Source organism: Argopecten irradians, chromosome 2 (genome assembly GCF_041381155.1).
Source record: "Argopecten irradians isolate NY chromosome 2, Ai_NY, whole genome shotgun sequence".
In the NCBI taxonomy this organism is placed as follows: domain Eukaryota; kingdom Metazoa; phylum Mollusca; class Bivalvia; order Pectinida; family Pectinidae; genus Argopecten; species Argopecten irradians.
Window position 1 is genome coordinate 68,511,685 of NC_091135.1, and position 16,733 is coordinate 68,528,417.

A 16,733-nucleotide genomic window follows, 5' to 3' on the forward strand; every position below is an offset into this window, starting at 1 on the left:
CATAAGTATAGAAATATAACAAGCGCCTTTGATAGTGGCTTGGGTGTATAGGTTCATGTTTGAGTTAGAACCACAAGCTTTTGGTTGGGTTTGGAAGGGCGTTTGGTTTAGGTACAGCATATGTGTGGAGGTTGGTGGAGTCGATTACATACAACAATTACCAGTGCATCTTTGTTAACGGGTATCAAGGTTGGTTTATTGAATTAAATCATTACATATGTTTTAACAGAGAAGTGGCCAAAGTCCAACTTATCGCCAATCAGGAGAGGAAGTCAAAGATTAAAAGTCACCTCAATAAAACAACTGTGAGTACAAAGATTGGTGCTATTGATACATGTTACTGTGTTTTCAATTTGAAATAAGATCCTCATTGTCTCATTGGTTCCACTATTATTAACATTTAAGTTTTAAGTAAAAGAGTTCATATGTTGTGTTGGCTTGGAGATCAACACAATAACTTTGAATTGAGTTACAATAAAACAGTCAGAAAATAAACCTGTATACAAGTATTTGTGTGCATATTGGCATTGTGTCTTTTAAGAACTGGCTATGAAATACACAGAAGTTACCTCCCCTTTCTATTTTTCCAGGTTCCAGCGTGGCAGGGAGGTACAGGAGAGGGTAAAATATTTGAAGGATCAATGCGCAGGAACTCTTCAACCTCCTCTGAGCCCGAGAGTCCTCCTGCAATAACTGTCACTCATGCTCATTACAAGACCGCTCCAGGTAGAGGGAGATTACTGTAAACTTTCTGTTGAAACACTCATCCTGAATTAACATGTTTTGTTTTGTGGTAGTTTGTATTTGTTTTGTTTTGTGGTAGTTTGTATTTATTTTGTAGAAAGAATTCTATATTACCAAAATGATGACAAATCCTTTATGTTTTGTAAGTTTTATAGATTTTGAACTTGGCTTGACTCTATTCTGCCCTCTAGTGTTTTTCATATACTGGTACTTTGTCTATTGAATCTAAAACATTCATACACATTTTCATTACACAATGAAATTATTGAGTTTTAGATAAATCAAAAGTCATTTTTGGGTCCATGAAATTGATGTCTTCGGATCTGGATTTTAGGTTAAGCAGAAAGTCATAGGAATTTCTGTTTGAATTTGATAGACTATTGTTCTGGAATGTTTCCAAGATCTGACAATGAGAACTTGTCTGAACATGTAATGGTGGGGGACCAACAATAAACCTACTCAACCACAAAAATAACTTTCAAAGATTTTTACCTGTAAATACTGTGAAAAATAACAAAAATTCAAATGGGGCAAAAATGTCATTGAGGACCAATTTTTCTGTCCTATCAAAAATAATTAAGATTTTAGAAAGTGTAAAATTGACAAGTTTGATTAAGTTTAAATGTTTTGAAATTATGTATTATGTTATTTTTGGTTTTTAGTTATTTCATTTTTAACACAATGAAAAATTCATATCAATAACTTGTATTATATTTGTACCCCCTTTTGAATTTACAAACATTGGTTTAGGAATTTTTGACAAAGTATAAGTTAAGTTTTTTGAATTGCCTTTTACTATTTTTGAAATTTTTTAACATTTTAATTATAACCAGTGAATCTTTTTTTAAGCTTCGAAAAAGTATAAATCAGATTTTTGAAAAGTCATAAGCTAGAATTGTTTTTACTAATATTACCCATTGCGCAAAAGTAACATTTTTTACTAATTAGATATTTTTGTCAGATCTAAAATATTTTGTTACACTAACTGTTTATGACCATGTTATACTAAGTATAAGGTATCGAAACATTTTTTATCTGGCTTCATTGAAATAGCAGGGAAATGTTTATAGTGTCCATTCCAATTGTTTTACTTCTACATTGGTATCATCCATTGTTTTTACTTTAAGACTTAAAATCTATTTTGATATACATTGTTTTACAAACTAAGTTCAGATTTAGAAAAAAAATATGTGAGAAATTACAACTAATGGTATATATTTTTTTTATTTTCAATAAAATGTATCGATACCATTGTTTTACACTAAGAGACCTCACCATTGTTTTAACACTAAGTTAAGGTATCAGACCATTGTTTTATTAGTATCAGACATTGTTTTACACTAAGTATATAATTGTTCAGACCATTGTTTTACAGTTCAGACCAAAGTAAAATTGTTTTACACTAAGTATAAGGTATCAGACCATTGTTTTACACTAAGTATAAGGGTATCGGACCATTGTTTTACACTAAGTATAAGGTATGGACCATTGTTTTTTCACATTGTTTTGTACTAAGTATAAGGTATCGGACCAACTAAGTATAAATGACCATTGTTTTACTAAGTAAAAACCATAAGTTTTACACTAACAGGTAGACCATTGTTTTACAAATCAGAAAATAAGGTACAGACCATTGTTGTACACTTACACTAAGTATAGACCATTGTTTTTGACCATTGTTTTTACACTAAGTATAAGGTAAACCATTGTTTTACACTAAGTAAAATCAGACCATTGTGATTTTACACTAAGTATAAGGTATCAGGACCATTGTTTTACACTAAGTTAAGGTATCAGACCATTGTTTTACACTAAGTATTCTATGTTTTACACAGTATAAGGTATCAGACCATTGAGTAAGGTATCAGACCATTGTTTTACACTAAGTATAAGGTATAAGACATTGTTTTACACTAAGTATAAGGTACCATTGTTTTACACTTATAAGGTATCAGACCAAGCTAAGTATTACTCCCTCGACCAGTTGTTTTATTTATCATTGTTTATCACAAACTAAAGTATAAGGTGTATATCGGACCATGTTTTTTACATCGGGGAATAATATTAATATAATGAACGTATCAGGTATGAGTATCATTGTTTTTACAATAAGTCACGAATATTAAAGGATTATCGGGGCAGACCATTGTATCTTTAGACACTACTAGTACTAAGGTACTAATCTACTCGAGACCTACGTTGTTTTTTTTTTTAGCCCGAACCATTGTTTTCCCCTCCCCCCCCCCGTTCTCACTTACTAATCAGGGCCACCATTTGGGTTTTTTTTACACTCAGAATAAGTCTATAAAGGTCTATCAGACCAATTGTCCTTTTACCTACAGTATAAGGTATTAGGTCGGGTATCTTTTCCCCACTCGTTGTGACACACCTAAGTTTCACCATGTAATCAAGGATAGGGACAAACACATGTTTTAAGTGTTCGTCCTTAATGAGCCGTGCAAGACCAATGAGCCGGACCAGACCATTGTTTTTTACACTAAGTATAAAGGTTCTCAGACCAATTTGTTTTACAACTTACAAGTAAAAGGTTATCAGACTCATTGTTTAACACTAAGTACTAAGGTATCGGACCATAGAGTTTTTGTATTTATCGGACCATTGTTTATACACTAAGTATAAGTATCCAGACCATTGTTTTACACCTAAGTATAAAGGTAGACAGACCAATTGTTTTGTTAAGTATTTTATCGGACCATTGATTCTACACTAAAGTATAAGGTATAGACGCATTAGTTTATACAGCTAAGTTATTAAGGTATGCGAGACCATTTGTTTTTTACACAAAGTAATAGAGGATATCGAGATCATTGGTTTTACACTAAGAGTATAAGGTCGACCAGAGTGTTTGTAGCACTAAGTCTATAGAGGGATTGTGTTGTACCACTAATGTAGATGTTATCCAGACTGAAAAATAAAAAGAAAAAATACATTGTTTTTACACTAAGTATAGAATGGGTATCGAACCGATTGTATTTACGAGAAGTAAAGGTGTATCAAACCTTGTTTTAACCAACCGTCAAAGTATAAGTTGACTATTGTTTTACACTAAGTATAAGTATACACCATTGTTTTATACACTATTAAGTTGAATGCGGGACCATTGTATTTACACTAAGTATAAGGTATCGGACCATTTTTTACACGAAAGTATATGGTATCAGACATGTATCACTAGTATAAGGTATAAGACCATTGTTTTTACACAAAGTTGTAACGGACCAGTTGTTTTACACTAAGGTATAAGGGTATCAGAACCATTGTTTTACACTATGTAAAGGTATCAGACCATCGTTTTCTACCCTAAGTAAAAGGTTATCGGACCATTTTTTTACACTAGAGTAATAAGGTATCAGACCATTTGTTTGGTAAACACTAAGTATTAAGGTATTCGAGGAACCATTGTGTTTGAACACACTAGTGTTTAAGGTATCGGGACCATTGTTTTTACACTAAGTTTATAGCGTATCAGTACCATTGTTGTTTCACTAAGTATGAAGGAATCGGAAGTTTTACACATAGAGTATAAGGAGTATCAGACCATTCGTTTTACACGGTAAGACATACACTAAGTATAAGGAGATCTGCGGACCATTGTTATTTACACTACGTTAAGGGTCGGACCATTGTTTTACACTTCAGTGAATAAGGTATCGGAAAATTGTTTTATGCACTAATGTTATAGAGGTATCGGTGACTATAGTGTTTTACACTATAGTATTAAGGTATCAGACCATTGTTTTACTAATATAGGTATCACCTAAGGTATAATCGGAAGGTATAAGGTGACCATTGTTTATTACACTAAGTATAAGGTAATCAGACCATTGTTTTACACTAAGTAGAAGGTATCAGACCATTGTTTTACACTAAGTATAAGTATCAGACACTGATTGTTTATCAGCAGACCATTGTTTTATACACTAAGTATAAAGTATGGCACCAGACCATCGGACCAATGTTTTACACTAAGTATAAGGTATCGGGACCATTGTATATACACTAAGTATTTTATCACTAAGAATAACGGGTATAAGGTAGCAACCATTGTTTTACACTAAGTATATAGGTATACACATATGTTAGTTTTACACAAATGTATAAGTAACAAGGTATCAGACACATTGTTTTAACACACTAAGTATAAGCTATCAGTGACCATTGTTTTACACTAAGTTTTAAGGTATCAGACCATTGTTTTACACTAAGTATAAGGTTTATCAGTTATGACATTGTTTTAACACATCGGACCAGTATTTTAAGGTATCACAGACCATTGTTTTACATCTAAGATGTATAAGGGTATCAGACCATTGTGTTTACACAAGTTAAGGTATACAAACCGATTAGTTGTACACTATAAGGTATCAGACCATTGTTTTTACACTAAGGTATAAAAGGTAATCGTTGACCATTGGTTATGCACTAGTATAAAGGTATTCATGTGTATTTAAGTTTTACACCCACTAGGTTTGACAGGGTATCACTAAGACCACGTAGTGGACCATTTTTTTACACTAAGTATATAAGGTATAACTCACGGTTATTCAAGACCATTGTTTTACACTAAGTATAGTATGGTTAAGGTATCAGGAACCAGTTTTACACTAAGTATTTAAGGATATAACCATTGTTTTACACTAAGTATAAGGTATCTAAGTATAAGTGATCCGGACCATTGTTTTACACTACTAAGTATATAAGGTATCAGACCATTGTTTTACACTAAGTATAAGTATCAGACCATTGTTTTACACTAAGTATTAGGTATCAGACCATTTGTTTTACACCTAAGTATAAGGTATCAGACCATTGTTTTACACTAAGTATAAGGTATCAGACCCATTGATTTACACTAAGTATAAGCATATGGTCATACAGGGACCATTGTTTTACACTAAGTATAAGGTATCAGACCATTGTTTTACACTAAGTATAAAGGTATCAGACATTGTTTTACACTAAGTATAAGGTATCAGACACATTGTTTTACACTAAGTATTAGGTATCGGACACATTGTTTTACACTAAAGTATAAGGTATCTGAGACCATTGTCGTTTACACTAAGTATAAGGTATCAGACCATTGTTTTACACTAAGTATAAGGTATCTAGACCATTGTTTTACACTAAGTATAAGGTATCTGTACCATTGTTTTACACTAAGTATAAGGTATCCGACCATTTGTTTTTACAATAAGTATAAGGTATCTGGACCCATTGTTTTACACTAAGTATAAGGTATCAGACCATTGTTTTACACTAAGTATAAGGTATCAGACCATTTGTTTTAACACTAAGTATTAAGGTATCAGACCATATGTCTTCTTACACTAAGTATAAGGTATCAGACCAATTGTTTTTACACAAAGTACTAAGGTATCGGGACCATTGTTTTTTCACTAAGTATAAGGTTATCAGACCATTGTTTTAAACTAAGTATAAGGTATCAGACCATTGTTTTACACTAAGTATAAAGGTATCAGGGGACCAATTGTTTTACACTAAGTATAAGGTATCGGACCATTGTTTTACCGACTAAGTATAAGGTATCAGACCATTGTTTTACACTAAGTATAAGGTATCGGGACCATTGTTTTACACTAAGTAATAAGGTATCAGACCATTGTTTTACACTAAGTATATAAGGTATCAGGACCATCATGTTTTACACTAAGTATAAAGGTATCAGACCATTGTTTTACACTAAGTATAATGTATCAGACCATTGATTTTTACACTAAGTATAAGGTATCGGACCATTGTTTTACACTAAGTATAAGGTATCGGACCATTGTTTTACACTAAGTATAAAGGTATCAAGACCATGTGTTTACACTAAGTATAAGGTATTCAGACCATTGTATTTTACACTAGTATAAGGTATCGGACCATTGTTTTACACTAAGTATAAGGTATCAGACACATAGTTTTACACTAAGTATAAGGTATCGGACCATTGTTTTACACTAAGTTTAAGGTATCAGACCATGTTTTTTCACTAAGTATAAGGTATCAGACCATTTGTTTTACACTAAGTATAAGGTTTAATGCGTTTTACACTATCCAGATTTTCCAGGGGGGTTTATTTTTTTCCCACAGTTATCGGAACTTTGTTTTTTTTTTTACACTAAGTATAAGGTATCAGACCATTGTATTTACACTAAGTATAAAGGTATCAGGGACCATTGTTTTACACTAAGTATAAGGTATCAAGACCATTGTTTTACACTAAGTATAAGGTATCAGCACCATTGGTTTTACACTAGTATAAGGTATCAGACCATTTGTTTTACACTAAGTATAAGGTATCAGGACCATTGTTTTTACACTAAGTAATAAGGTATCAGACAGTGACATTGTTTTACACTATAAGTATATAGGTATCGGACCATTGTTTTACACTAAGTATATAAGGTATCAGACCATTGTTTTACACTAAGTATAGGTATCAGGACCATTGTTTTACACTAAGTATAAGGTATCAGACCATTGTTTAACACTAAGTATAAGGTATCAGACCATTGTTTTACACTAAGTATAAGGTATCAGACATTAATTGTTTTACACACTAAGTATAAGGTATCAGACCATTTGTTTTTACACTAAGTATAAGGGTATCAGACCATTGTTTTACACTAGTATAAGGTATCAGACCATTGTTTTTACCTAAGTATAAGGTATCGGACCATTGTTTTACACTAAGTATAAGGTATCAGGTACCATTTGTTTTTAACAAAGTTTTAAGGTATCTGACCATTGTTTTTTACACTAAGTATAAGGTATTCAGACCATTGTTTTACACTAAGTATATAAGGTATCAGACATTGTTTTACACTTAAGTATAAGGGGTATCAGCGACCATTGTTTTACACTAAGTTAATAAGGTATCAGACCATATGTTTTACACTAAGTATAAGGTATCAGGACCATTGTTTTACACTAAGTATAAGGTATCAGACCATTGTTTTACACTAAGTATAAGGTATCAGACCATTGTTTTTTACACTAAGTAATAAGGTATCAGACCATTGGTTTTACACTAAGTATAAGGTATCCAGACCATTGTTTTACACTAAGTAATAAGGTATCAGGACCATTGTTTTACACTAAGTATTAAGGTATCAGACATTGTTTTACACTTAAGATATTAGGGTATCAGACCATTGTATTTTTACACTAAGTATAAGGTATCAGGACCATTGTTTTACACTAAGTTTAAGTATAAGGTGACCATTGGTACACTATGTATAAGGTATCATGACCATATGTTTTACACTAAGTTCAAGGTATAAGGTATCGGACCATTGTTTACACTAAAGTAATAAGGTATCAGACCATTGTTTTTACACTAAGTATAAGGTATCAGACCATTGTTTTACACTAAGTATAAGGTATCGGACCATTGTTTTACACTAAGTATAAGGTATCTAAGGACCATGTTTTACACCTAAGTATAAGGTATCAGACCATGGTGTTACACTAAGTATAACGTATAAGGTATCAGGGACCATTGTTTTACACTAAGTATAAGGTATATCAGACCATTTGTTTTACAACTGAACCATAAGTTATTATAAGGTATCAGACCATTGTTTTTACACTAAGTATAAGGTATCGGAGTCCACCATTGTTTTACAACTAAGTATAAGGTATATCAGACCATTGTTTATAATACACTAAGTATAGGTATCGGGGACCAATTGTTTTACTAAGTCTAAGGTATTCAGACCATGTTTGTTGTTACACTATCAGTATAGTTTAGGTATCAAGGACCATTGTTTTACACTATGTATAAGGTAAATCAGGACCATTGTTTTTACACTAAGTATAAGGTATCAGACCATTGTGTTTACACTTAAGTATAAGGTATCAGACCATTGTCTTTACACTAAGTCAATAAGGTATCACAGACCATTGTTTTACACTAAGTATAAGGTATCAGGACCATTGTTTTACACTAAGTATAAGGTATCAGACCATTGTTTTTACACTAAGTATAAGGTATCAGACCATTGTTTTACACTAAGAGTTATAAGGGTATAGAACCAGACACATTGACCTATGTATAAGGTTATCGGACTAATTTGTTCTTACACTAAGTATAAGGTATCAGGACCATTGTTTTACAATAAGTATAAGGTATCAGACCATTGTTTTCCCTAAGTAGGGAGTATAAGGTATGAATCAGACCATCAATCTGTTTTACACTAAGTATTAAAGGTATCAGGACCATTGTTTTACATAAGTATAAGGTATCGGGACATTGTTTTACACTAAGTATAAGGTATCGGACCACTATTGTTTTACACTAAGTATAAGGTATCAGACCATTGTTTTACACTAAGTATAAGGTATCAGACCATTGTTTTACACTAAGTAATAAGGTATCAGACCATTGTTTTTTAACACTCTAAGTATAATGTATCGGACCATTGTTTACACTAAGTATAAGGTTATATCGGACCATTGTTTTACAATAAGTATAAGGTATCAGACCATTGTTTTACACTAAGTATAAGGTATCGGACCATTGTTTTACATAAGTATAAGGTATCAGACCATTGTTTTACACTAAGTATAAGGTATATCGGACCATTGTACACTATGTATAAGGTATCGGACCATTGTTTTAACACTAAGTATAAGGTATCAGACCATTGTTTTACACTAAGTATAAGGTATCAGACCATTGTTTTACACTAAGTATAAGGTATCAGACTATTGTTTTACACTAAGTATAAGGTATCGTAGTGGACCATTGTTTTTACACTAAGTATAAGGTATCGGACCATTGTTTTACACTAAGTATAGGTATCAGACCATTGTTTTACATAAGTATAAGGTATCAGACCATTGTTTTACACTAAGTATAAAGGTATCAGACCATTGTTTTACACTAAGTATAAGGTATCAGGACCCATTTGTTTTACACTAAAGTATAAGGTATCAGACCATTGTTTTACACTAAGTATTAAGGTATCGGACCATTGTTTTACACTAAGTATAAGGTATCAGACCATTGTTTTACATAAGTATAAGGTAATCAGACCATTGTTTTACACTAAGTATAAGGTAATCGGGACCATTGTTTTACACTAAGTATAAGGTATCAGACCATTGTTTTACACTAAGTTTAAGGTATCAGACCATTGTTTTACACTAAGTATAAGGTATCAGACCATTGTTTTTACACTAAGTATAAGGTATTCAGACCATTGTTTTACACTAAGTATAAGGTATCGGACACATTGTTTTACACTAAGTTTAAGGTATCGGACCATTGTTTTACACTAAGTATAAGGTATCAGACCATTGTTTTTACACTAAGTATAAGGTATCAGACCATTGTTTTACACTAAGTATAAGGTATCAGACCATTGTTTTACACTAAGTATAAGGTATCAGACCATTGTTTTACACTAAGTATAAGGTATCAGACCATTGTTTTACACTAAGTATAGGTATCAGACCATGTTTTACACTAGTATAAGGTATCTGACCATTGTTTTACACTAAGTATAAGGTATCAGACCATTGTTTTACACTAAGTATAAGGTATCAGACCATTGTTTTACACTAAGTATAAGGTATCAGACCATTGTTTTACACTAAGTATAAGGTATCAGACCATTGTTTTACACTAAGTATAAGGTATCGGACCATTGTTTTACACTAAGTATAAGGTATCAGACCATTGTTTTACACTAAGTATAAGGTATCAGACCATTGTTTTACACTAATATAAGGTATCGGACCATTGTTTTACACTAAGTATAAGGTATCAGACCATTGTTTTACACTAAGTATAAGGTATCAGACCATTGTTTTACACTAAGTATAAGGTATCAGACCATTGTTTTACACTAAGTATAAGGTATCCAGACCATTGTTTTACACTAAGTATAAGGTATCAGACCATTGTTTTACACTAAGTATAAGGTATCAGACCATTGTTTTACACTAAGTATAAGGTATCAGACCATTGTTTTTACACTAAGTATAAGGTATCACGGACCATTGTTTTACACTAAGTATAAGGTATCAGACCATTGTTTTACACTAAGTATAAGGTATCAGACCATTGTTTTACACTAAGTATAAGGTATCAGACCATTGTTTTACACTAAGTATAAGGTATCAGACCATTGTTTTACACTAAGTATAAGGTATCAGACCATTGTTTTACACTAAGTATAAGGTATCAGACCATTGTTTTACACTAAGTATAAGGTATCAGACCATTGTTTTACACTAAGTATAAGGTATCAGACCATTGTTTTTACACTAAGTATAAGGTATCAGACCATTGTTTTACACTAAGTATAAGGTATCAGACCATTGTTTTACACTAAGTATAAGGTATCAGACCATTGTTTTACACTAAGTATAAGGTATCAGACCATTGTTTTACACTAAGTATAAGGTATCAGACCATTGTTTTACACTAAGTATAAGGTATCAGACCATTGTTTTACACTAAGTATAAGGTATCAGACCATTGTTTTACACTAAGTATAAGGTATCAGACCATTGTTTTACACTAAGTATAAGGTATCGGACCATTGTTTTACACTAAGTATAAGGTATCAGACCATTGTTTTACACTAAGTATAAGGTATCAGACCATTGTTTTACACTAAGTATAAGGTATCAGACCATTGTTTTACACTAAGTATAAGGTATCAGACCATTGTTTTACACTAAGTATAAGGTATCGGACCATTGTTTTACAGTATAAGGTAATAAGGTATCGGACCATTGTTTTACACTAAGTATAAGGTATCGGACCATTGTTTTACAAACTAAGTATAAGGTATCAGACCATTGTTTTACACTAAGTATAAGGTATCGGACCATTGTTTTACACTAAGTATAAGGTATCAGACCATTGTTTTACACTAAGTATAAGGTATCAGACCATTGTTTTACACTAAGTATAAGGTATCAGACCATTGTTTTACACTAAGTATAAGGTATCGGACCATTGTTTTACACTAAGTATAAGGTATCAGACCATTGTTTTACACTAAGTATAAGGTATCAGACCATTGTTTTACACTAAGTATAAGGTATCAGACCATTGTTTTTACACTAAGTATAAGGTATCAGGACCATTGTTTTACACTAAGTATAAGGTATCAGACCATTGTTTTACACTAAGTATAAGGTATCGGACCATTGTTTTACACTAAGTATAAGGTATCAGACCATTGTTTTACACTAAGTATAAGGTATCAGACCATTGTTTTACACTAAGTATAAGGTATCAGACCATTGTTTTACACTAAGTATAAGGTATCAGACCATTGTTTTACACTAAGTATAAGGTATCAGACCATTGTTTTACACTAAGTATAAGGTATCAGACCATTGTTTTACACTAAGTATAAGGTATCGGACCATTGTTTTACACTAAGTATAAGGTATCAGACCATTGTTTTACACTAAGTATAAGGTATCAGACCATTGTTTTACACTAAGTATAAGGTATCGGACCATTGTTTTACACTAAGTATAAGGTATCAGACCATTGTTTTACACTAAGTATAAGGTATCAGACCATTGTTTTACACTAAGTATAAGGTATCAGACCATTGTTTTACACTAAGTATAAGGTATCAGACCATTGTTTTACACTAAGTATAAGGTATCGGACCATTGTTTTACACTAAGTATAAGGTATCAGACCATTGTTTTACACTAAGTATAAGGTATCAGAATTGTTTACACTAAGTATAAGGTATCAGACCATTGTTTTACACTAAGTATAAGGTATCAGACCATTGTTTTACACTAAGTATAAGGTATCAGACCATTGTTTTACACTAAGTATAAGGTATCAGACCATTGTTTTACACTAAGTATAAGGTATCAGACCATTGTTTTACACTAAGTATAAGGTATCAGACCATTGTTTTACACTAAGTATAAGGTATCAGACCATTGTTTTACACTAAGTATAAGGTATCAGACCATTGTTTTACACTAAGTATAAGGTATCAGACCATTGTTTTACACTAAGTATAAGGTATCAGACCATTGTTTTACACTAAGTATAAGGTATCGGACCATTGTTTTACACTAAGTATAAGGTATCAGGACCATTGTTTTACACTAAGTATAAGGTATCGGACCATTGTTTTACACTAAGTATAAGGTATCAGACCATTGTTTTACACTAAGTATAAGGTATCAGACCATTGTTTTACACTAAGTATAAGGTATCAGACCGACATTGTTTTACACTAAGTATAAGGTATCAGACCATTGTTTTACACTAAGTATAAGGTATCAGACCATTGTTTTACACTAAGTATAAGGTATCAGACCATTGTTTTACACTAAGTATAAGGTATCAGACCATTGTTTTACACTAAGTATAAGGTATCAGACCATTGTTTTACACTAAGTATAAGGTATCAGACCATTGTTTTACACTAAGTATAAGGTATCAGACCATTGTTTTACACTAAGTATAAGGTATCAGACCATTGTTTTACACTAAGTATAAGGTATCGGACCATTGTTTTACACTAAGTATAAGGTATCAGACCATTGTTTTACACTAAGTATAAGGTATCAGACCATTGTTTTACACTAAGTATAAGGTATCAGACCATTGTTTTACACTAAGTATAAGGTATCAGACCATTGTTTTACACTAAGTATAAGGTATCAGACCATTGTTTTACACTAAGTATAAGGTATCAGACCATTGTTTTACACTAAGTATAAGGTATCAGACCATTGTTTTACACTAAGTATAAGGTATCAGACCATTGTTTTACACTAAGTATAAGGTATCAGACCATTGTTTTACACTAAGTATAAGGTATCAGACCATTGTTTTACACTAAGTATAAGGTATCAGACCATTGTTTTACACTAAGTATAAGGTATCAGACCATTGTTTTACACTAAGTATAAGGTATCGGACCATTGTTTTACACTAAGTATAAGGTATCAGACCATTGTTTTACACTAAGTATAAGGTATCAGACCATTGTTTTACACTAAGTATAAGGTATCAGACCATTGTTTTACACTAAGTATAAGGTATCAGACCATTGTTTTACACTAAGTATAAGGTATCAGACCATTGTTTTACACTAAGTATAAGGTATCGGACCATTGTTTTACACTAAGTATAAGGTATCAGACCATTGTTTTACACTAAGTATAAGGTATCAGACCATTGTTTTACACTAAGTATAAGGTATCGGACCATTGTTTTACACTAAGTATAAGGTATCAGACCATTGTTTTACACTAAGTATAAGGTATAAGTATAAGGTATCGGACCATTGTTTTACACTAAGTATAAGGTATCAGACCATTGTTTTACACTAAGTATAAGGTATCGGACCATTGTTTTACACTAAGTATAAGGTATCGGACCATTGTTTTACACTAAGTATAAGGTATCGGACCATTGTTTTACACTAAGTATAAGGTATCAGACCATTGTTTTACACTAAGTATAAGGTATCAGACCATTGTTTTACACTAAGTATAAGGTATCGGACCATTGTTTTACACTAAGTATAAGGTATCGGACCATTGTTTTACACTAAGTATAAGGTATCAGACCATTGTTTTAGATGCTGCATCCATCATTTAGTACTGCTTTTATTGACCTATCTGAGCTTGACTAACCTCACTACCACCTGTGATCTGTGAAAGCTTGATTTCTTCATTTACATAGTTCTTAGGAAATATACAATAGTGAATTGTTCATTTTTCTCTCAATATATTATAATAGTTGTATTTGTGTGTTGATTAATTTGTGATAAATCTAACCTCATTGAAGTGCCTTCTTAACATTAGTATCAAGCAGTGATTGTTCTCAATACATTTTGAACAATTTGATAATCTATTTTGCTTAATCTCTTGGCATGAAGTATTTATAGGTACAGATCTGTACTGAGCTTGAAAGTTTTATTAAATATTTGTTGCTTTAAAGTCTGTGATGTCATCCTGATATTGACCTACCTACAGGTATACCAGAAAGTCCAGAACTAGCGGACACCTATTATAGTCAGTATGACGATTTCGCTCAGAATTCCGACTCAGACTCTGGGGATGAAAACCTGTTAACTGTGATTGAGAAGAATGAGAGTACAATCAAGGCCAAAAACTCTACTGTCAAATCAAAAGGAAGCGATACTGTGATCGGACATTCAAATGATGAGGACTCGTTCTTCAACTGTCTCCAGGATGTGTTAGAACAGGGTGATGATGCGGGTAGGTATCCGTGGTAACTTTTCTCAGGTTCATGACAACTGTCTCCTCCATATGTAAAAATAAGATAATGATGCTGGTATGTAGCAACATGTTTCTGGTACTGTAACCATGACAACTGTGTCTAGGACATTTTAGAGCAGGGTAATGTTGGTAGGTATCCATGGTAACATGTATCTGATTCTTTCACGATGGTAACTGTCCCAGGATGTCAAAGGTGATAATTTATTAAGGTACTGATTTAATATAAACACTGTATTTGCTGTAATTATTGCCCTCCCCCTATAAGTGCCCCTCCCTTTTCTGGAGAAAAGTTAGAAGTTGTATAAACCCCCCATTCCATGGATTTAACACTGTTTTACAACATGTGATGCCTCTAACATGACCTTGCATATCTTTCACATGTGAATCACGAAATAATAGTGTGTCCTAAACGATAAAAGGCATATACATGTTTTCTGTAACAGATTAATGTACTATGATTACAGAAAGATTTAAAATCTGGTTGAATTTTCGCCTACAATTTACATTTTCATTAATAAGTGCCTCTCATTGTTACAATTATTTAAGCGCCCTGAGCACTAATTAAGGCGAATATGTTGCAATATGTTGAAATACAAAAAGAAGAAGACTAACTTAATTATGAAATAGAATATTCATCATTTCACAAGACATTCACAATGTTTAAAGACATTTGATGATTTTCCATCATAATTGTTTTGTATTTTAATTAATTAAATATTGAAAGAATGTATTTAATATCTCCTACTTGATTTTCCAGAGTCCACAATGACCCTAGCAGATGACATGGAGGCAGGAGCTTTTGGGCCTGTAGCACGAGGACAGAAAATTAAAAATTTACGATTGTATCCTTTTACTGAGATATGATAATTTATCAGATTTGTTTCAATTACTGTGAACGTACTCCATACAAATATAAGCATGTTAAAAACCTTGCCTTTAAGTCACACTATACCTAACTAGCAGCAAAAAGTCAAGTTAGATTTGACCCAGATAATGTTAGTATTTGCAGATGTAGTTAAAATTAAGCTAGGAATGTTGATAATGACTTCTCAATAGCTTTGGTACAGCAGTTACTGAATGTCAATGCTTGTAAAAATGCCTTCATTTTAAACTGGTTGCCATAGAATTTACGATCTTTGTGGGAAAGTTCATGACCTGTTTTTGGAAGAGTTCGGAGAGACAATATGTAGTTACGGTAGTCACATGGTGTTCACGGCAACGACGTTAAAATGTCACCTAACATCGGTTTGTTTGAAAAGTAAGACCCACACCATGTTCAATATTTAATTTGATTTTTATCAAAATTTTCAGAAACATTACTATTCATCTTGACTTTTTGTCCTGTCTCTGCATAATTTACAAGAGGATTTTTTTTTTCAAATTCTTCTGAATCGCAAAATAAATCAGACAGATACGGATATTGGGGCTTTAAAGTATTATCTAATTGAAAAGAACAGGTTTTTTTTATATGTTTTGAAGTTTTCATTTTATTTTTCATTCAATTTCTGTTGTGAAAAATGATTTTTTTTTATCTATTGAAAAAATGAGTATTTGACGTAAAAGTACTAGTGATTTATTTGTTTGGTTCCCTAACTTCCCCCTCAGAGAGTGTGAGAAGATGCTGGGTAAAGAGGCGTTCGAGAAGGCCTACAACTACCTTAAGGATGCCCGGTATAACGACAAGTCGGCCGAGGAGGACATCA

The 16,733-nt window shown here is 32.4% G+C and overlaps 1 protein-coding gene across 1 annotated transcript in view; it reads left to right on the top strand.

The window, feature by feature from the left end:
• The window catches only part of LOC138316315 (serine/threonine-protein kinase Nek11-like), a 38,588-nt gene that overhangs the window by 20,510 nt on the left and 1,345 nt on the right, over positions 1-16,733 (top strand). Inside the window, exons 9-13 of the mRNA XM_069257975.1 lie at positions 230-305; positions 591-726; positions 14,764-15,009; positions 15,788-15,872; positions 16,636-16,733. The exon at positions 16,636-16,733 is cut by the window's right edge and continues 1,345 nt beyond it. Coding sequence (XP_069114076.1) covers positions 230-305; positions 591-726; positions 14,764-15,009; positions 15,788-15,872; positions 16,636-16,733 — 641 coding nt within the window. The remainder of the gene's footprint in view (positions 1-229; positions 306-590; positions 727-14,763; positions 15,010-15,787; positions 15,873-16,635) is intronic.